Genomic DNA, 22,613 nt, shown 5'->3' with positions numbered 1-22,613 from the left:
TTTAAAAGTAATCCAACTTATTCCGCATTACATCATATATAAGTGTAAAAGTGCAGTGTGGCATTTGTCTGTGTGTGTGTGTGTGTGTGTGTGTGTGTGTGATTCCTCTGTTGCCGCAAAATACTCGGGGCTGGTTTCATAGCTCCAAGTCGTTTATTACAATAAGAGCAGCTTGGCACCAAAAGTGCTGATCAATTGCACTGCTGTTGCTGCTCCATCAGTCACTGCAGAGTTGCACAACAGCAGCTGGAGGTAGAGAAGAGGAGGAAGACAACAGGAGGCAGGAGTATGAGCGAGAATATCAACGGCAAGAAAACGTGACTTTTAAAAGGTGTGGGGCAGTGAACACTGCAGACCACAGAGGCACAATTAGCATGGGTTTTATTGATGCTCCTCCTCCTATTCGGTCTTCCTGCTTCCTGCACCTCAACTATCCCTGATTTTATTGCTCTGTTTGCAGCCCCTTCATTAAGTTAATTTGAGCTTTCTTCTTTTGCAATTCTTATGCTGATTCCTCCATTTCCTCCACCTGGCATCACTTCTCTCCATCTAGCCCATCCCTCCCTACACTCTTATTCTTGTTGTGCAACGATGTGGTGAACTGTAAGTGCATCTCCTTACATACTAATGATGATAAAAGGTGCCAGCCAAACAGCAATGCCTTTACTCTCTCCCTCTCTTTTTTTCCTGTCTAAAAGATGAAGCTTCTGAGGGCACAGAGGTTAAAATAAAATACCCATAAACCTTCTCTGTTCATTTCTCTGCCTCGTTTTTAATGACAGGGAAGCTTCCAGAAAGCGGTCATCATTGGCTGGTGTGTGGCTGTGGAATAGCCCTGCCCCCTTCAACCCTCGCTCCTGCTCTGAAGCTTTCCAGGAATACTCTGGTGGACCGCAATGCACAAACACACACAGACACACACAGTATATCGAGGCTCCAGGAACCTGAGTGCATGTATAAGAGGAGAGGCCAGCTTTAGAGTCTCCAAGTTTCCCAGCACTGACAGAGGTGATACTGACAGAAAGCACACAACTCCCTACTTCAGTGCCAAAAAAGTCTTACGAAACCACTACCATGTTTGTATTATGCAATTTAATGTACATAGGGTTTTGCTGCCAAGAACCAAGCACATGCTGTTTTTCTTTCCAACACAAGTGGGCACACTCCAAAAATGTTTACGCACACAAAAACAGCACAGCAGAGGTATATGTGAGCTGGGGCCGAGCCAAGCGGTGTGGTATGAAAGAGCCTATATATACACAGCCAGGCTGTGTGACGCCAGGAGACGGTAGGTCTTTCTGTGTGTGTCTGTCTTTCACATCGTGGCCTGTAACACAAGCAAGAGAACTGCTTGTCCACCTTTTTGGGCTTCTGCCACCAGGATGGGTAGCACCACAAAGCCTGTGAAAATAGATTCATGAGGGGCAGATGTGACACAGTAAATTAAAAGACAGTGGTGATTTTATTTTCTCAGGATGGTGGGACTTTGGTGCCACCTGCTGTTAAAAAGAAATAATGTACTGCTCAAGCGAAAGTAAACGCTTTCTCATTATTCCTATGGCACGCATGAGCTGAGAAGCAGTCATGAGAGAAAGACAGCAGGAAGGGGAGGAAAGCTGGAGGAAGAGGTGTGGGCCGCTGCTGATGTCCTGACGACTGGTATGCAGTCTGGTATTGCTGGCATGTGAATAAAGGCTTTGAATTAGAGATAAAGGGAAAAAGAGAAGATAGATGACGGAGGAAGGCTATGTCAAGAAGATCCGGGCTCTCAGTGTCATGGTATTGCTGATATGTGAAAGGCAGGACGTTATGACATGAATGACAGGAGCCAATGAGAAGCAAGGACTCTGCAGAAGACATTTGCAGGCTAAAAAAATGGTTACACACTGATGGGAATAAACTATAGATCAGAGGACACAATGAGGACTTGAACCGCCCACTTTGTGTGTGTGTTTTAGGGGAAAAACAGAGCATGCCTCAGCACAAATAAGAACAGAACTAGTGATCCCAATCAGCCTCAGCCTGGTGGTGTACTGGTATCACTGGTTTAAAACTGCAGCTGCTTGGTACAGTCATGTGATACTGGACTGCATCGAGCCTGGTGCACACTGGGAAGGCCTGCAAGCCATGATTATGCAACAACAAGATCTGATTTCATGCCCACTGGATCTCTCCTCTCCTTGCGTTATCTCAACTCGTACTTTATCTACATTTATCCTGCAACCAGAGTATCTTCATCGCTTTTCTTAGTCTTCAACACACATGAGACTGAGCATATTCCACCGTCTCTTGGAAAATACTGACCTTATATGACCTGCTAAAAATCAATGATTAAGCAAACGAAGTTACCCAACTCCTAGCAGGTAATCATTTTTTATCCACAGACATGTTCCTTTTGGGTGAAAAGTCATGTAACCTGTAGATGTGCTGCCCTCTTGTGGCATAAAAACAGCTTAAAACCACATTATATGGACATCACTATAAGTTCTTAGTCTTTTCTCTTAGAAAAGAGAGCCACAGCTGTGCTTTACTTCCTATGATTGTAGAAAGAGAAAAATGGAGCCTGGCCAACTGGTTGGACCAGCTAAGGATGGTCTAGACGATAACAGGTATAGAGGAGCATGAACCCAAGCTGTAACATCTTAACTCGAAGACAAAACAAACGTCCTTGTTAAAGGATTCTTTCACTAACATTTAAATAACATTCAAGGCTATTTTAACTTATCTCACATTTTACATCACAAAAAGAGGCAGTCATCTGTGCAGTCAAGTCACACGCCATACCTTTCCATACCATACATACTGGTGTGGCTGTTAAATCTGGGACCAGATCAATGCACGACTCCATCAGAGGCTCACAATATGTGAGTGAGTGTGGGGTTTTTTTTGTTTTGTTTTGTTTTTTTTAATTAAAAAAACATTTTAAGATTACAGTAGCAAAAACATCCTTTAAAAAAGTTTTCCGCACTAAAGATTTAAAATAAATTAAAAACTTGGAAAATCTATACTACAGTACACATATAATTTTTTAGTTATTTTTATACTTTATTGCAACATTGATTAGTTTTATTTATTTATTTTTATTGACAGCAGGCTATATATGAATGCCCTAATTGCTGCCGTTATGGCCTCTTGTCCCCTTATTAATTTCACTGCAATATTGAACTTCATTATTTTCATTCTCTACTTAAAACATAATGAACAGCAGCTGCATCACTAAGCTTCATGCAAACATTTTGTGTACATCATGCTGGTTTGTACAGTGTTAACTATTGGACAGTGACCCTTTGTGACCAAACACTGAGCTGTCTAATACGAATGAGGCTGTGTGTAACTTAGACTCAAATTCCAGAAATAATTTATTCAACCACGGGGTTGTGTGAAAATGCCACAGAAAGTGTTTGCTGAGCAAATGGAGCATCTCTAGTTTAGCCCCAAACAGCTCTATGCTAATGCTGAAAAAGTCCTTGCCCAGGAAACTGAGCCCGACACTGGAAACCCACTGAAACACTGAAGTGCTGAAGTATGTAGCCCACACCTGCCAGTGGTTATGTAACAGCTGGCATGTTCAGCAGTGTGTTTGTATGAAGACTAGCATTGTCCAGGTTGCAGCTACTGTGCAGTCTGTGGAGACCAGTGACCAAACACCTCTGCGCAAACTGCTCACCTTTTAGCTGTTAGAAATTATATTCTGATAGATAACTTCAATAAACCAGCACCAGCTCTAGTTCGCCGTAATGTAAGGCTAGACAAAGTAATAAAGCAAGGTCATCTGCTCCGAGCAACACAGAAGAGCCACAATGAAGAATTTATGTCTGTTATTAAAGTTTTTAGGGCAGCTAGGGCAAAGATGTTGTTTAAAGACACAAATTCCACTTGTGATAATCATCACGTTCATGCATTGTATGTATTATTCTCTGGTCTTTCTTGTTTATTAGCACTCAGGCATGAAATGCAGCTGCACAGGCGGAACTAACAGTGACAGGGACAACTTGACTAAGACGAGGAGACAGAAAGACGGAAAAAAAGGCACGTGCGGTTAGAGACGCCACTCACGTTTCTGCTTTATGATGAACGCAAAGGAGTGACAGATGCCCAGCCGGGGCCCACGTGAGAGAAGCAGCTCTTCCTGTGTTTGTGCATCTCGCTGTTTGCTTTCCCTTTTGCACAACAAGTGACGAGATTTCCTGCAAGCTCCTGTTCCAGACTCCCAGCACAGGCAGAGAGGCAGAACAATGAGGAGGAAGAGAGAGCGGGGCAGTGGAGGAGATAATGGAGGAACACACACACACAGGTCATGTGCAAACACAGGCAAAGATTGAGGTGTACGTGAGGACACACACCCTGATCAAACAAGCACACATGCAGGCAGTGTGGATAACTGCAATGAGGCCAAATACAACATGAAAAAGGAGAAGCAAAGGGACCAAAAAAAGAAAGAAAACAACACAGGGAAATTGCAACATAAAGGCCCAGAACCTTATCAAAATCAAGACTGCAGATTTAATTTCATTCATTCAGTCAGCACTAACATTTCCTTCTGAAGCATGGTCTAGTTTAGTCAGTGCAGTGGCTTCCACGTCATCAAGGTTACTCGGTGAGGTGAAATCCCCAGTGGTTGTGAGAAATGTCCCATCTGTGCATACAGTACATGGCCCTGAGCGACACATGAACTCACCAGAGCGCACCAAACCCCTGACCTACTCTTCATCTACAAGAAGAAACGGATGTGGGGAATGCGTCTTACTCTTTTATTCCCCACACAAAAAACAAATGTTCAACCTGACACACTGACACCAAGGTTAAGACGAGAAACAGCTTACAGAGCGGATGTCCAGCACACAAGCGCTGCGACGCATGTAGCCTCTTCCAGAGCCACAGATAGCGCTTTTCTATTTCTATCTGTTGCTTCTGTCAAATCCCAGCATTTTAAGTAGTCGGGAAGCTCTCAGTGTGCATTGAATGCACTGCTGATGAACAGGAGCAATCATTTTGTGTCAAAATACTTTAATTTTTAGCATTTTTCTCGCTCCCTGAAGCAAATAAACCCTTACAGCCTGCGCCATGGAAACAATTTGTGTCCATTACGCCTGTGCCTTTACATGATGAAAAAAATAAATAAATAAAACAAAGGTTCCACCTCGTGATACCAATGATATAGCGATGCCATGTGTTTACGTTCCCTAGCGAGCACAACAATGACACAATCCCAGACATGTCTAAGAGTGAGCAGCAGCAGGTCAGCCTTAAATGATGATTCTATACCTGGAAAAAAAAAAAGCAAGCTACTTCAACAGCACACAAATGTTAACACTAACTGTGACTCAAACTAGCATTGCTGGGGTGCTCGTTAGTTGCGCTCCGTATGACAGGAAGAGCAAATGGTGGATGGAAGCCAGTGATGTGGTTACAAGCTGGTAAGGCAGAGTTTTAAGACTGTATCCCCCACCCCTCGCGTTTCTGCAGCTTATGAATGCAACTTGCCAAATATGGTAACTTGTGGCTTCAAAGAAATAACAAAGATAGCCAAATTGCTAATACTGAGGCCCTAAAGTGCAACGTCCAAAATCAGTGACATGTTTAAGAATTATTATCTTCAAATCCTTTATTACCTCATATTTCTATTACAGCTGGGTACAAAATAACTCATTATACAGTGCTATCACAACGGGTTGTTTTTGTCAGTACTTCTCAATATCTGTAACTGAAGGAAAGAAAAAAAATAGCCTAAAAAAGGCATAATGCAGAAATGATGCATTTAGTTCCTTCAACCTCCTGTCAGAATGTGTTGTTTCATTACTATTCAATTTCAATAATGAACTCAATAGCACTCTGATTTGCTTTGCCCCCCACTGCTTCCTAGTGCTAATTAGTTAATTTATTAATAAACGTCTGGTTTTGTAAACAACATGTGGTGTAAATTTTCCATGGTGCAAGGCATTTACCACCTCCCCCACTGCTGCATCAAACTTATTTTACCAGCATTTTTAGCACAAGAAGTTTTAACATGTGATAGATATACCATTGATTTGTATGTGACCAAGCCTGCATGCAAGAAAAGCAGCACTGTCACTGTCACTAGTTGCATAATGATTTTAAAACGCAGAGAATGTCATTAATCACTTCTCAAACAGGCAGCTACTGGTATTGGTGCTTTACAAAAACATGGCATACTCATGGGGAGGAAGTGTGGCTGAAGAAGATAAAGAGTAGCACAGAAGGAATGAGGGAGAATAAAGAGTATACGAGAGAGGAGTTCAGGAGTCACTGGCTCGCGTCACAGATCTCCCTCCACCACTCTTTGTGTAGGCTAATCTCTTCCATCTCACCTCCCTGAGCTGACTGGCTCACTTAGCCTCTTTTAACCAGCTAACGGATGGTAATAAATCAGCAGCACACTCCTCTCACCTCTAATCTCTCGTAGCCTGCTCTGCTCCGCACACTCCCCCTGATATATGACTCAGTCCACCTCGACTCCTAGTGCGAGGCAGTTACTGATGGAAGTAGGGGTTAGACAGCAACCAGAAAATCAGAAAGTGTGGATGACGGATGAGACCAGAAGCAAGAAGAAAGAACAGACTCACATCTCCTGTTCTTCTGCTTTACTTATTTTGAACTTCATGCCTTTTGTTCAATATTTTCTTGTCTAGACCCTTGTCACATATTAGGGAATAGTATTTTAAGAGTTTCACATCTGTGGCAAAATATTTTTGGAAGTTTGTAAAATTTGCATTTAATCAAACCATGCAATTAAAAATAACTTTTTATAGGCAGGGAAAAAAGTTACGTTGTAGCCTCCCATATTGGAAGTTTTAAAATGTTAAATCTGGTGTCGACAGATGAAGTCGGAGCCTTTCCTTCCTCTGCATGGCTTCCTGGATTAAACTGTGGCAAAGTGAGCTGCTCCTCAACCCCCTGTGCCTCACAATACCCTGTATTCACGGCCAGTCTTCTGCACGGCAAACTTGTAACCTAGCTCCCTGTGCTAACAAGATGTTGGCTCAGTGTTGTCATTTATCACCCAGCTCAGAGACCACCTGGGATTAGAAAGGCTTTAAGAAAGGTCATGTTTAACAGGTCTACCACTAACAAACACTAGAGAAGATGAAGATTAGTGTTGTGACACGGTATGCAAGACCACGGGCATGACTATGTTATAATGAAGTGCAATGTTGTGTGTGTGCGAAGAGAATACGAAGCACAGCGCATGGACAGAGCATGTTCCCCAGTGTGGTTCTCTGCAAACACTCAGATGATCAGACTTATCCGTGTTTACACTAAACACCGCCTCAAGGGTCAAATACTTTGTTGTGTGCCTTGTGTTTCTTGTATTTTGTCCAGCTTTGAGCTTTTCAGCCCTGCTCCTGGGAGGCCGTGTCAGCAGCTTCCACAGAGTGACCCCAACCCTGCAGCGGAAATTGGACGACCCCGAACACCAGCTCCCTCTCCGTTATCTCCCTTTGCCTTCATTCCAAGTCAAACTCTTCCCTCAAAAACATCTCCCTCCTCCTCCACATCCTTTTTTAGATTCAAGCTAACAAGCTCACAGCCTCACACACTCATGTTTGGCACCCTGTCCACAACACAATTAGGTTTGTAGATGCAGGCATGTCGGTTGTCCTACAGGCAAAAGAAGGGAATCCTGTGGAGATACACATAAGCCAGTTTAATGAAATCTGGAAATCTAAACTACTGCTACTGATATTTTCCATACTGCTAGGTGGGGCAGGATGATACTGGTTGTGGGTGGATGTTTTGCACGTACTACCCTGTGTCATCCCACATCAGAGCATGAGTCTTCTCCCCTCCCTCCATCTCTGTCAGTGTGACATTTGATTCCTGACTCACAAGTTAAGGATATGTACAGGCCATATGGGCAGATCAAAGCTGTCAGTTACACATAGCAAACATATGGCTGCTGGTGTTGGCCTGTCAGCACTTAAGTCTCTTCCATCACAGACTCCCTCTAATCTTACACACTGTCTCTCCACTGTTAATTTCTCACCCCAACTGCTTCAATGTGTGCTGTATGAATGTTAATGCACAGACATGCACACATATAAAAAGAGCAAAAAGCTCCTGCTGAAATTTAGTTTCTTCACTGATGCCAACAACTAAAACTTTGCCAACTAACCTGAAAAAATAAATTAAAACAAATCTTTGTAATCAAAGTTTCCAAGTCCATTTTTCATCTAGACAATTGTATCATTTCATTTCCTGGTACTTGAACTGTTGAAAAATTGTCCAGTGTTTACTGATAAGTTACATTTCCTTGACTCGTTTATTCAAATGTGACACTTTTATGATCTGGGCGAGCCACCAAGTGGGACAGACAAATGGAATAAGGCGCCAAACTGTTTCCAGTTAACATCTAACTGAGTTTAAAGAAATCAGTTCTTGGAAAAGTCCAAGACACCAATTACAAATTAAGCCTTTGCACACCATTTGGTTGAGAGGCACATGACATCATCTTTTATTTCCTGTCCAAACTGCCAAACCGGAAGTTTGTCTTTGCAAAACAAAAAAAGAAAAAAAAAAGTTAAGATTAGCTTTCTCACTTCCTTCTCCATTTAGGGCAGCTTTATATTCACATCTACCATGTTCCTATGAGATCTCACATTAGTATCAACACATGACTTCCCTTTCTGTTTTTGTGATTTATTCTCCCACCACATGCTCCACTGCAACCCATGTAATCCCATTTAAGGTTGGTATCCGTGGCACTGCAAACATCCACATCCTTCCTGTGCCAGGCACCAATGTGCACATACACAAGAATACACATCCGCATACACCTTTACAGCCAGTGGGAGTGGACGGGCCACTGATTAAAGGGGGATAAAAAAACAAATAGTGGGATGCTGAGGAAAGACGAAAGTGTTGGAGAAAGAACATGTGGCAGCAGAGGAGTACAGCCTTGAGATGATTCCCTGAGGCGGGCATGTGTGCTTTGGAGAAAGAGAGAGAGCGTGAGTGTGTGTGTGTTTACTCGGCTTACCATGCCTGATGCAACACAGAGATCTCTAATCCAATTATAGTTCAAACCAGCCTAGCGGTCTAGCTTCAGCCACCAAGGACAAACCTAGCTAGCTTACATCACCGCCAGTAGCCCACCGGCTCTGTACAGATTTAGCAGCTAACTGCTCAGCTGAAACCTCGCCCCAGGGTGCCGACCACATAAAAAATAAATAAAAATCAGCCAGAATTAAAGCCTTCCTCCTCAAAGACAAATGAAACCTGATTAGCTGAATGAGAACCTAGAGTTCTGCTGCAGAAACACTCAAATCTTGGTCTTCACAGTTTTGGGAATCAAAGCAGGAGGTTAAGGATCCACAGGAGAAATACTATGCATTTGGACTTCTCAGTCTTTCTGGTGGATTTCTCCCCATTTCTGACCTGCACAGAGTTCCAAACTGCATTTCTCCTTCTGTCACTTGCAGCCTGGCCCCTGCTGTTAACTCTCCTTCTTCGTCCTCTATTTAAGAGCTCTGCTGTTTCTAATCTACCTCCCTGCCCCACGTTGCCGCTTCCCATTTATCTGAATATCTCACCTATTGCCTAGGCGTCTCTATCGCATTCCTCCTTCCCTCGCTTTACAAAAAAAAGACTCATGCTGTTCTCCTCCTTATCGTCTACCTCTGTCTTCCTTTTCCTCTGGTGTATTTAATTCATATTTCCTTTTTTTTTTTTCTTAGGTAGCACATCTCAACTCTTATTAGCCAGATCTTGGAAATTATATTGTTAATCTTTTTGGTTTCTTATCTAGCTATTCAACTTCTGGAAAGACTCAGCAGGTTTTGCTTCAGATGATAACTATGTATGTCAGGTTTCCTGTGCCATATCTAACAGAGCATTCTGCAAGACTACATTCCTCACTTTGGCCATGACCTCAGGAAACACTTTGCTCGTGACATTATGGCTTCAGTTGGTAGATTCAAGTCTTACCGAATAAAACAAAGCCAATTCTGGTCCCCACTGCAATCAAAAATACCAATAAACCAGGGAATGCTACAAGACAGACCTGCTCTAAAGCATACTATTCTATGAGTATACAACAGCCTTTGGTTTCTCAGACAGATATAACCCTCGTTGGAGGCGCCCGCTTTCAAAAAGACAAGGCAGTCATGGCCAAAACATTCATCTCAAAGATTCACAAGTCACTAGGTGACATTGCAGTGGGGCTACATCCATCTCGTATATATAGTTTATGGCATTGAACAAGTGGACATGTATCAGTAGCTCAAGTTCTCTGAGGCTTATTAATAGATTCAGAACTTCTCTGTGACTCAGTGTAATGAGACTTGTACGCTCACACAGAAAATGTGCGTGCCTATTGAAATTGTGGCACTTTAGTTAGTATTCTCACCAGTTTATGAACAAAACAGTCATATGATTAATCTCTGACATTCTAATTTAGAAAAACAGAATTATATTTAACCCAATAAACAGAAAAAAAAAAACATGTAGAGACAAAGAATATATTGACTTAAATAAGAAAGATGTCATTAAATGCATCTTATAGCCAAACTTGCAGCAGAACTGTTCTTTGCGGCATCCAGTGTGGGTGGATAGCAACAACAACAACAACAACTACTAAAAATCTGCTGCAGGATGTTCAACTTATTTTAGATGATCTTAAGACAGTTGTAGCCAACAGCGGCCCATGACTGCGATGCTCTCTGACAGAACAGTAGCTGCTCCGAGGCCTGTGGCAGGCAGTTCAGCTACAAGAAGAGCGAGTCAAGTTTGGGATCTGCGTGCTGAAGTCAGCTCTGTAATTAAGCATGTGAGAGGAAAATGTCCTGATGTGACCAATACCAAGAGGTGGAAGGGGTGAGAGTGAGAGAGCAGCTGATCAGCTATGACTGCTCCTGCCTGCTGCCCGTGTTTTTCCTCGTCTCCCTCTCTCCATTTGTTGGCAGCGCCAGTGGTGTGTGCTGGGCAGAGCTGCCCAGAGCGTTACGAAAGAGTAAACACAGTCGCAGCGTGGTGCCACTCCCCTGCCAAGTGAAACAGAGGCAAAACACACACACGCGCGCATGCACACAAACACGCACGCACACAAACACACACACACGCGCACACAAACACACACACAGCCATGCCAGAAGCTGAACAGTGCAGCCCAGCTGAGAACATCTCCACATTGAAAGCAGCAACAAATTCATTTTACAGACTGTAAACACATCGAAACATATGGCCTCTTAAATCAGTGTAATATGCTGGTTAAATGTTACCAACCAGTGTAGTTGACACTGTGAAACACAGTCTGTTCAAGCTTTTGAACAGGTCAGAACCCATGTGAGTGGGTGAAGAAGCTTCACATGCGCATCCAGCTCCAGGTACTCCGAGCTGGGTTTCATTTGCAGCCTCTCAATCTATCGCAGTATTTAGTTGCAGTGCACTCAGAGCATGCACTGCCCTGAGGCTTTTGAAAGCTCATCTTCACTCAAATATATTGGCAAAAGGGGAGAAGAAAAACAAAACCTACCACACTTAGCAAGAGTTTCCATCTCAAGTGCTCATGAAAGTGCTTAATACAGCCATGCATGCATTTGGATTCTTCATTTATCCACTTATGCATATTCAGTGAAAGGCAAACTGCAGAGTCATCCTGGTATCAGATTCATCTCTGGGTCTCTCCCTGTCCTTGCCTCAGAGAAAGGGAAGACAGGGAAGTAGAGCAGAGTCTGATGAGACAAACCAGTGCGTCCAGCAGTCTTTATTCAGAAGTGTGTGTGTGTGTGTGTGTGTGTGTGTGTGTTCTGTTGCCCTGAGGCTTTTTGTCTCCTGAAAAAGACTTTCAATAGTGCCTTTATATCACCCTCAATGATGCACACTGATATCCTGGAACACTAAGATACAGAAACCTCATTTAAGATTTAATTGGACACCAACTGGTTTAGGATGGTTCTCAAAAATGATCGCCCACAATTTTAACCAATGTGAAAATGATCATCTTATAAGTGCAGAACACCTGCATCTCTATGACTACTGTTAATCCTGCATGCTCTAGGTGTCACCTTTCTGTGAAACTTGATGTCATTGACAACTCTGAACTATAACAGCTCGGCTCTGATGGTGTGTCTGAGGAATAGGAGGGACCTGGCACCGCTGTCGCAAAATAATGGTACAGCCTTGAAGAAGGGAGCCGATATCAGAGGCAAGATGAGGACTTGTTTGGTTTGACTCTGCCCCTCCAGCTCTGCTTTGCCCTTACGCTGTTTTCCTTTCTCTTTCCCCACACGAGGCAAGCCCACAAAAAAAAAAAAAAAAAAAAAAAAAAAAAGCATGATAGCGCTTGTACAACATTACTCAGCATCTAGGCGTTCCTCCTACCCCTCCACTAGCTTTTATTAGTTTAAAACATTTCTCAAAAACATTACCAAGGCTGCGTTGCTCTATGTGGCTGAACAGTCCAGCTCAGGCAGCAGTCAAGCACGAAAACGTCTCTGCATATCAGTGTCCAGAGAGCAAGAGCGAGAAAGGGGGGAGGGAGGGAGTAGAAGACAGAGTGTGTTAAAGGGTTGAAAGTGACTACAGTGTCCTTTGTGGGGAGTAAACAAACCTCAGAAACGGAGGCACATCATGGTAGAATAACCTCAAGCCTGACGTTGAACCCCGGGAATGGGCCCTCGCGTCACTAAAGCAGCGCAGAATTAATGTGAAGCGCATAAAACAATTATTGGAAAATTAGAAATTAGTACTGATTAATATTAAATATTGATATAATAATCTGATGCAATTCACAGGCAATCTGGTGCTTTGGAAACAAAGTTCACACCCTGAGTAAGCAGCTTGTTTAATCACCTTTAATAGCGATATCTTGAAGCAATCGCTTTTTTGTATGTCGTTATTAACGCTCTCATATTGCTCACTGAAGCTCCAATAACATTTCAATCATTGCAATGCCTTGATTCTTTTCCCTTCAGCCATTCTATAGTAGATCTGCAGCTGTGCTTGGGGTCCTCATCGTATTGCATGACCTAGCTTTAGCTGGTGGACTTTATAGTTTGGTATATAGAGGAACTCAGTCTTGCAAAACAAGCCCATACCATCACCTCTCCACCACCATGCTTGACAGTTGCTTTGAGGCATTTGTGCTGATATGTTGAGTTTAGTTTTTGTCTAATATGAGCATTATGGCCAGACATCCCCACTTTGTTCTAATCTGTCCAAAAGACACTGTTCCTGAATCTTGTGGTTGTGGTTCAGGTCCAGCTTGCATATGCATGACTTGCCAGAATGCTCTTTTTAGAGAGAGGCCACCCTTCTAAAATAAAAGCTATACTAGTTCAGTCCTTATAATTTACTGTGACAAACTTGAACATTTAACCTGGTAACTGAGGCCTGTCAAGTCTCACAGGTATGCCACTTGAGATTTTTTCCGACTTCTCTGAACATCGCTTGGTCTGACCTTGGGGTGAATGTGCTGTGATGTCCACTCTGGGAAGACTGTGGCACTGTGATAACACACACCTGGATGCTGATGAAACTGTCAAAACATCGCGTTTTATAAAAGGTGGTCACATTCACTGAGAGAATTTGATTAGCAGTACCTCTAGTTGTATTTTTTACTCAGTTGTATAAAGCATTTGCATTCTATTTTTATCCCATTGTATATTTTATTCTATTTATTCTACTGTATATAGTATTTTATTTTATTCTATTCTTTACAGTTGTGTACAGTATTCTTATTTCTATTCTATTCTTATTGTATTCTAATTTTGCTATATAACTTTTGCACTGTCCACTTCCTGCTGTGACAAAACAAATTTCCCACGTGTGGGACTAATAAAGGTTATCTTATCTTATCTCTTAATTTGGGGAGGCAGTAAGAGAGTACTTGGCTTTTTCCAGAGTTGCACAGAGTTGTGTGAAAACTCTTTTTCACATGACTGTTACTGGCATTTTAACATTTGTGTTTTCAGTTATTTTGCTTTCAGGTATTTTGGGTTTTTTTTTTTTGCTTTTACACATAAACACTTGGAAAGTTAGACTCCTAAAGACTGGGACATTCAGATCTCCTGTGCAAACTAGACTCTAGGACAGATTAGTTCTGAACTGACCAAATTACTAGAAACTCAAAACCATTTCTTGTTAAACCATAAACATACAGTCACAGGATGTTGGTTTTGGTTGGTTTTCAACTGACATTAACCATTGTGTCATTTGTGCTCCATGTTAGGAGCTGTGGAGAAACTACATGTATCAGGATACAGGATTTGCAACAAACACGGGCGTAATGTGTTAAACACTAAAGTAGATTTAGCTACGTTACGTGGTCTTAAAAACCTTGGCTTGGGTTGCCGTGGGTGTGTAGTAGTAAAGCAACTTTAGTGCCAGACACGTTAAATTGATTCTTAATAGAACAAGGCTCTTACGTGCTCTGTCTGCAGAGAGCCAACAGAAGCTCTTGTTTGATTTATGTATTGCACAGTAAACAGCTCCACAGACAGACACTAAGAACTTCTGGGAACTGACGCTTACCGCTCTCAGGTTAGACCTAGTAAGCAAACTGTGTACAAAAAGAACAGCACACATGATTCAAAACCTGACACTAGACAGCAAAGTCAGACTCAATACTAGGAACTCAGTGACAGGGTTGTTAGTTTCCACCCTTAAAAGCAGGTGACTGCATTAAGATGATGTCTGCTCATCTGTCGCAGTCTATTATCAGTACTGCATCTGTGGTGCAAGCAGCGGAAGCAGCCACCTGGGCTGAGAACGTGCGCATGTGTTTTTACATGTGTATGCCTGCACCGCGGCAGAGATGGAAATAAGGCGGTGAGGTTACTTGAGGACAGGGTTGAAGTGCACAAAATCCCCATTGGGAAGATACACACAGAGCAAGTGGAAAGCGTAAAAAGGGATATTAGTCAAACATGCAGGCTAAGAATGAAAGTACTGACACCGTACCAAGATATTCTACCACAAGGTTTTGTAAGCATCGGTTCGTCAGGTCAGGTTATACGCAGACAGAGTTAAGAGATTTAACACTGAACATGTTGCATGTTTTCTAAAATACACGGTGTATTTGCAGACAAACTAGAAATGTTTTAAAACATAGGAGTCTGCTGTATAAGGACTAACACATGGCGACTGGTTTATTCTACACGTTTGAACTTCCATTATATTGTAACTGACGCTCAATTTAAGACATGACTTCATTTAAACTGATAAAATCTTGCAGCCGATTTAGCTACAATAGTTTTATGCAAACTATCCCCCCGCCCAAGAAACTAATATTTGATAAAAGAACCTAAAGTTTCATGCCTATATATACACAAACACAATATACAGGAAATATATATATTTTTAAAAATAGTCTCTCCTGGATATACAGTCATCCAATTCACTGCTACTCTATTAATATAATCCAACACTGCAACAGAAACGTATTCCCAGTCACTAAAATGATTAGGCTTAGAAACTGACACATGTGCCCACCTCTTCAATCCCCCCACTCACTACTTTTAAACCTAAAAAGCAGCATGGACTCAGCATGAGAAACTGTGCATTCAGGCCACAGGTGATAAAATTATTAAGAAATTGCATTATCACCCAAAAAAAACCCAACTAAAAAAAGAAAAACCTACTGAGAGACACAGAAAGACGCCTCTTATTTTGGAAATGAGCCACAGTGGCAAGCGAGCTTTGCAAATAGACAGACGTTTACCACTGCTGACAACGTCCAACCTATAAGTAGTTCATGTGAATTCCCCTTCTCAATCTACCATCATCTGACAGTGTCACTCTCTTTTTATATTTTAAACAGTTTTAAAAAGATAGAAACTAAACCATTTCAATCTGACTCAAGTCACACCTGAAGTTTGACATTTTTCAGTACAATGCCACAAGAAGCACCATAACACCTTATTCTGACGATAGGAAGGCAGGTAAATAGCTTAATCGTGTTAGAGCTTAAGATCTTCCTACAAGAAATGTGGCTAAAAACATCACAGAGGGTGAAGTCATAACAGAAATCAGGAACTGTACAGGAAGCTTGTTCAGACTTTGCCGAAACCGTTTTAGACGTCAGTTTGACTTTATGGTCATTTTGGCTGTTAGTTAGGCAGTATTCACACAGATTCAGCCTTCAGTGCTCCCGCTTCTCACCAGTGCTGATCTGTTGTTTTGCTCATGTTTGAAGTTTAGACAAGTTTGACTTTGTAATGCCAGCAAAGGCGTCAGCCAATCAAGTCGCATTTATTCAAATGCTCCAGACTGCGTCATAAAAATATCCTTAGAGCGCGAGGTGGGTGCGGTGTGGTATCAAAATTTAGGAGAAGTTGGACTGAAGCTTGGCTGCCATGCCTTGTGATCATTGGTTATTGTTGCTATGATGACTGTGCCAGCAAAGCATCTGTGTGAATCCTGCCTTAGTGCTGTTATATTTATACTGCATCGCACGTTATACACTAAATAGCAGAAAGACATTACTCTATATAATTAATTTTCTCGTTCAAATACTTTTATATGAACCTGATGAAATTTGAGATCTATAAAATAAAAAGACACAAAAAGCCAGAACCTATCATATGACTTGCATTACTCCCATAGTGCTGGATACTGATACACTACCCATATACCTAACCAAAGGTGATACAGTGCCTTTTTAAGTGTACAAGTCTGACTCTTGCTCAGATCGGGCAGCCTGAAGCAGTGCTCCACTTAGACGCTGTACTTTCCATTCACTCGCTCTTCGTTCAGCATTACCAACCCATCACTCAAAAGCAAGGGGATTAAACATCTGTCAAAGCCTACCCATTTCACCCAGCAGGAAAAGACACATTTAGGCGTCGCACATCTCTCCAGTGATTTAACATCCTGTCTGACTCTGAATAGGGACAGATGAGGTCATTCAGCTCTGAAATAATGCGCTCCGTCTAAAATATCACAGTACACAGATAGAGTGCAGCTAGTTAACAAACAGATTTAGGCTAAAAAGTGGTACGTGTATGTATCACCATACCAAGAGGTGGTAGCCTCAGCTAAAACCAGTGGTTAGTTCTTGTGAGTATGTCTCCCACCATAACATGTTGTTGTCTCTAGATCTCCTCCTTTATTCACCATTACAACCACTCACAGACTTCTCATCTGTCTCCATTTGATTCCCTGCAGAGCTTCATCTTTCCTATGAACTACACTCTCCCTTCCCCCACCTTATAATTTCTTTTAACTGTCCCACAATCAACCATTTTATCAAAAGCAACCTTATCAACTTCCTCCTTCCCCATTAACTGGGTAATTAACGAAAAAAAAGAGGTATCGCTTATTCCTATATGTCTTTTGATCATCCTGTTTTTTCCTCATCTCTCCAAATCAGCCACTCTTTTTCACTAGATCTCCTTCTTCCATCATCCTTATGCTCACACTCTCCTCACTTCCTTCTTCCATTGGTCTTGGCAGGGGTGTCCTTCACCCCAGGTTTGTATTCAGAGTGATTACACGCTTGGTTAACTCATTCATGGACTCCATACTGTTGATGACGCACACTGGACACGTTCCTGCTGGCCTCCAATGCATTTAGATTGCAAACGCTCACCTTAACTGCATAGAGCTCCTTTAACATGCAGGTAAACACATACTCTCAGCATGACCAAATGCCATCACTGGATATTAGGCATGACCTTCTATCACAAAGCCAATTTGCTTTGTTTTGTTGTTTTTTTTTTTTTAAATACACAAAAATGTATTAAATAGAACCAACTACAACTTTTCTCAGCTGGAGAACATGGACTACCACCAAATACATTCAGTAACACAGACAGGCAGAGGTCTTTTCTTTTATATGTAGGCCTTTACTTTCCTCATTTCTTCTAAAACCAAGCTACATCAGATCACTGTGCAAAATAGTTCAGGTCTGAAAGCACTGTCTGGGCAAAAAATGATTATTTCATGACTTTGGGGAAAAAAGGGAAGAGAAATTAAGGACCTATAAAAAAATAAAATTTATAACAGAAAGCTGATGTTATTTAAGACATGTTACTGCAAGAACCAGTTAGTGAAACCAGGAAAACCAGTGTCATAGGGAGGGGAAAAACACAAGTTAAACAATGACTACAAGAAACCTGTGTCTACCAAAGCAGTCAAATGCTCTTTATGCAAAGCAGACCATGCATGGAAAACCTGCATAAAATATCAAACAGGCCACTCAGGAGCAAATGTGTTATTTACCAATACTGCGTGATATCTAACACGCAACCCGGTTTTCTTTGTTGTTTTTTTAAGTTACTGGAAAGCGTGCGTGGGCACAATTGATAAAGCCTGAGATTATGACTTATGAGCAGACTGTCTTGGACAACAAGTTAACTATCTTTACAGAGCTAACAGTCAGCCTACATTGAGCTCAGGGAACAGACTTACAGCATTGTTATCTACCAGAAAAAACTGAGCAGACATGTAGAAACTCCCCTAACAACGGGCCTCCACCCTTCCTCATCCCTGATGTGCTTTTAAAGTGCTGCAGCAAGCCAAAAATGATAAACTGTAAGCAAAAACAATAACCTGATTAATGTTTAAGTCCGAGCCATTTGTGTATATGATGACACCTCGAGTTTTTATTTCACATTTCAGGTTTGGATTTCAACTTGCAAACGCACCTTGGAGTGCAACGTCTCTGACGCCCTACTTTGATTAGAGACAAACGAGACCAGACAATCCAGTGTCTTAAGAGTTTGCATAGCAAATACGCAAATAAAAGCAAGACAGCAAATCTGAAGTCTACAACAATGCTCTGGGCTGTCAGGGTTTGGAAAGTTACTCCGTCGCTTCCACTGATTTCAAATGTTAAGCCCGAGCACACCGATCGTGGCTTTGAACTTTGGTTGTATAGCAGGTATCGTCACCGAGGCTGATAAATGCAGTCCTTATCACGAGCTTTCACTCAAAACTCATGACTTGTGCAGCCTCGAGCTAAAAATAACGCAGCTTAAACAGCATCACCAACCTCTGTCAGGTGTCAACCGCTACATCAAGGCAGAAAACTACACAAAAGCCCTAGAAATCCCTGCGCGCTTCACTTCGCTGACAAAAACATACACGCTGTGCTTCAAGATGTGCACGGTGCACACACATTCTCCACCGGCGAGCTTCCTCTCTGACACCAGAACCTCTGCTGTGCCTCAAAGGTTGCACATTAGATAAGTTAGCACGACTGCTAGCAGCGGTTCCCCCTCCGTCAAAGCGACCAGCGCACCTTGCGCTGGGAAATAAGGGAAACCGCTCATAGCCGCGTTAGCTGCGCTGACAAGCCGCTAACCTAAAGTCCATCACCTCAGCGATGAGGTCACCGTCCAGTAAACTGCCATGTATAGCAATATTATCAAGGACCTACTCCGGGAGCTGCCATCCTTGGCTAGTAATCTGCGGGCCGAAGAGATGCCGAAAAATACCACCTGGCCCTGGGTAACGCTATCATGAGGCCGGTTACCCGTTGCCAGCTTTGCTAGCCTCGTCGGAGCGAAGCTAAGCTAAGCAACACGCCAACCGTTTACACACAGATTAAAGCGAGAATTTAACACTGTTGAACACGACAGCGCACCTGCATAACCCCGACTCCTGTGGTATCAGCTGCAGAGAAGTGAATTTCCAGGCAGCATCAGAAAGACTGCGCAGCTGACCTGTCATATAAGAGAGGATGCTATAGCTATGCAAGTTAGCTGTCTGTACTCACCCCATTAACCAATCCATGGTGCTGTTTGTGGCTAGCTTAGCTAATGTTAGCTGGCAGGGGATAAATCCACCAGGAGCTGGAGGCAACCCCCTAGTTTATCCAGCCACCACCCTCGCTACACTAGCTGACTGGCCCCCCGAGTCCTGTCGCTCTTTCCCCGCGGGGCCCGCGTCTCTCCCAGTCGATGGATCCCGGCCGGTCAAACGCAAACGCCGCTTGAACTTCAAGCGATTGTTCTTGTTTTGATCCCCCAGTTAGCTCGGATCATGAAGCGGCAGGAACACAGTCGGATCAGTCTGTTAGCTGGTAGCGGGATTGAAGCATTGAGTGACTTTGAGCACGAAGGCAAGATGAGGAGAGGAGCAGTTCGAGTCTGTCTTGCGTCGCGGTGTGTCCAGTGTTCAGTAGCGCCGCGTTAGACTTGACCACGGGGATGTCGCTGGTCAGACCGGTAACCTCTGTCATGAAGCCTTGTATGGACACTGCGCTGCCAGCCTGAACCTTCACTGGAGCTGCTGCTTTCTGAACGAAGTCTAAATCGGAGTCCGGAAGTAAACACAGACCCGACCCACTCTGTCTCTTGTGCGTAAAATGCGTGTGAGCGCAGATGCAATGGGATATGTAGTTGGCGAATTAAAAATAATGGGGGTAAAACCGGTTGGTTTGGCGTGATCACGCTACGAAGACAAATCCAACACCAAACACGTTCACGCGCTAATGGAACGATTACCGCCCTGTGGATGTGGAGCTTAGCGGGCTTGGGCGTTATAACACAAAGTCAAGACACTTGCCATCTTATTCTAGGCTCCCAGTTGGAAGATTCATGTCAAGTCAGCGTGGACCTTCTGCTCAACCATTTCCGATTTTGTTTTTTCATTTATTCAACTTTAATTCTGGATTGAGCAAAGATGACAAGCCAAACAATTAAAAAAAAATTACAGAACAAAATTGTGGACTTTCCAGATGGTACTCTAATTATACGTGAGAAAATAATTAAGTTAAATATATGCACCTCTTTAAATGGAAAATTGCTATACTTACGTATAAAAAATATAATTAGATCAAAATTAAGTTCTCAGTTATTGTGAGACAACCATTTGTAAATATCTTCAAAAGTATTTGATACACAAAATATATTTAAATATCTCTATATAAATATAACTATGCATCAAATTTCACGACAACTATTATGTATATCCAAACTTTGGAACATAGACTTTTTGGTCAAATCGGAGATGGCCAAGCAGAAGGATCATAGTGGTTTAAGATGAAATGACCCAGCTTGGAAATAAAGATCCTTTGTCATGAAACTGGATTACCAAGCATGCAGCTGCCAGCAGGTCAACAAAAGCAGGTTGGGTATTATTACAACCAATAATGTTATTCGTTGGTGTTATCATACCTGAATGCTTAAACCTAGGTTTAGGTGCTTTATTCTGTTACAAGAATCAGTCTTTTCATTTATCTGTGGTCAGATATTTATCCAGCATTAGATAACTCAGAAAAGTCTATGGGGAAATCTTTCTGTCCGTACTGTTTTATTGTTATAACACACACAAGAAGAGCTCTTCCTATAAATAATGCTGGAGGCCATACATCTCAATAGGAAGCCATTCATACATGCTGACCTTTCACTGTGAACCTGTCCAGCCAGGCAGCTACAGTAATGAGCAGTGTATCACTGGCTATGGTCTTAGCTATAAAGCTCTGTTAGCTCTCTGAAACAGATTGTCCTCCCACAGGAGAAACTGTGTTTTATGTCTAGTGATATTTCAGTTGTTAGCACTCTAATGTGAAGACCTGAAGTCTAAAAAAAATCATAGATGAATAATAACTCCTGTTCTCTGTTTTTAAATTATTTGGAAAACTCGTTTTATTTATTTTTATTCCAGTTTCAAAGAATCGGGTCAAATATATTTAATTAGAATAACAATAATTGTTATTTACAGACCAGTTTTATTTTGCACAGTTGTAGTTTATTGCCATTTTAAACCTGCTTGTCTTATAACAGGATGTATATTTCATTATAATTCACCATGCACCAGACTTTCCCCTTCACTAGCTTTTCCTTAGTCAATTTGTTCTCATTCTTTCCCCACCATTTTCCTCTTAAAGAAAAGCATCGATCAGACAGATGCATTTTGGGAAAAAAATTAGATCAATATGTACTTTGCTCTGTAAAAAGGACTGCAGCCCTACTGCTTCCTATCTCAGACATCATTAGAGCAAGACGTATAGCCGTCATCAGCCCTTAACTCCCCCCTCCTCATCCTCCTCCTCCGTCTGTATCAGCCTCCCTTTGCTTCCTATTCCTTCCCTTCCTCTGTCATGCTCCACTATGCATCCTCGGGCGTCTATAAATAACAGACAGGCGACAGAGAGGGAATTCAGAACAGGAGCCCTGTTAACAGCAGGCAGATCCACACGATTGGTTCGTTGACGCTCCAGCGTCCAGCTGGCCACCAATCGATTCAGTGTGGGGCGGAGTTTCTGTATTGATTGACAAAAAGCTGACGAGTAGTTCAAAACTCGTGTAATTCCATTGAAGGCCACGCGAGGGAGGTGTGGGATGCTTGTTGATACTACAGTTTGGAATCAGCTGATCCAGGGTCTGGGACTGTTAGCAACACAAAGCACAAGCACGACACAGAGAGGAAGTCTCTTTTAAACATGCACCAGACTTGCTTTTTCAAAGCTTAATTTCTAGAGATACACAATACTTCTGTCACGCCGGACAATTCCTTATAAAAGCTTCCAAAACTCTGGATTATCCTATGAATTTTCCAAAATATTGTGTCATTGTTCGCAGAATAAGACACAAAATCCAGTTTGCCTTCAGTTAACTGGGGAGAAAGTACTGGGATCTCATGCTAATTATTATAAACTGAACAAATGATATCATGCGTGCACTTTTATAGGGAAATTCATAGGGAAA

General features: G+C 42.3%; 1 protein-coding gene across 3 annotated transcripts in view; it reads right to left on the bottom strand.

The window, feature by feature from the left end:
* mob2a (MOB kinase activator 2a) overlaps positions 1 to 20,280 on the bottom strand; it is a 54,306-nt gene extending 34,026 nt beyond the window's left edge. Inside the window, exon 1 of one of the 3 annotated variants that reach the window (XM_063480033.1) lies at positions 19,679 to 20,280. In XM_063480033.1, the coding sequence (XP_063336103.1) occupies positions 19,679 to 19,695 (17 nt within the window). In that variant the 5' untranslated portion in view covers positions 19,696 to 20,280. Of the gene's footprint in view, positions 1 to 9,396; positions 9,479 to 19,546; positions 19,648 to 19,678 lie in introns of those variants that run through there. The other 2 variants (XM_063480028.1, XM_063480032.1) reach the window with 2 other exon arrangements.
* Positions 20,281 to 22,613: the final 2,333 nt, after the last annotated feature.

The sequence above is a fragment of the Pelmatolapia mariae genome, linkage group LG7, assembly GCF_036321145.2.
Source record: "Pelmatolapia mariae isolate MD_Pm_ZW linkage group LG7, Pm_UMD_F_2, whole genome shotgun sequence".
NCBI lineage: Eukaryota > Metazoa > Chordata > Actinopteri > Cichliformes > Cichlidae > Pelmatolapia > Pelmatolapia mariae.
Note: the sequence above shows the minus strand (reverse complement) of the source record. Positions and strands in the feature narration are given on the sequence as shown.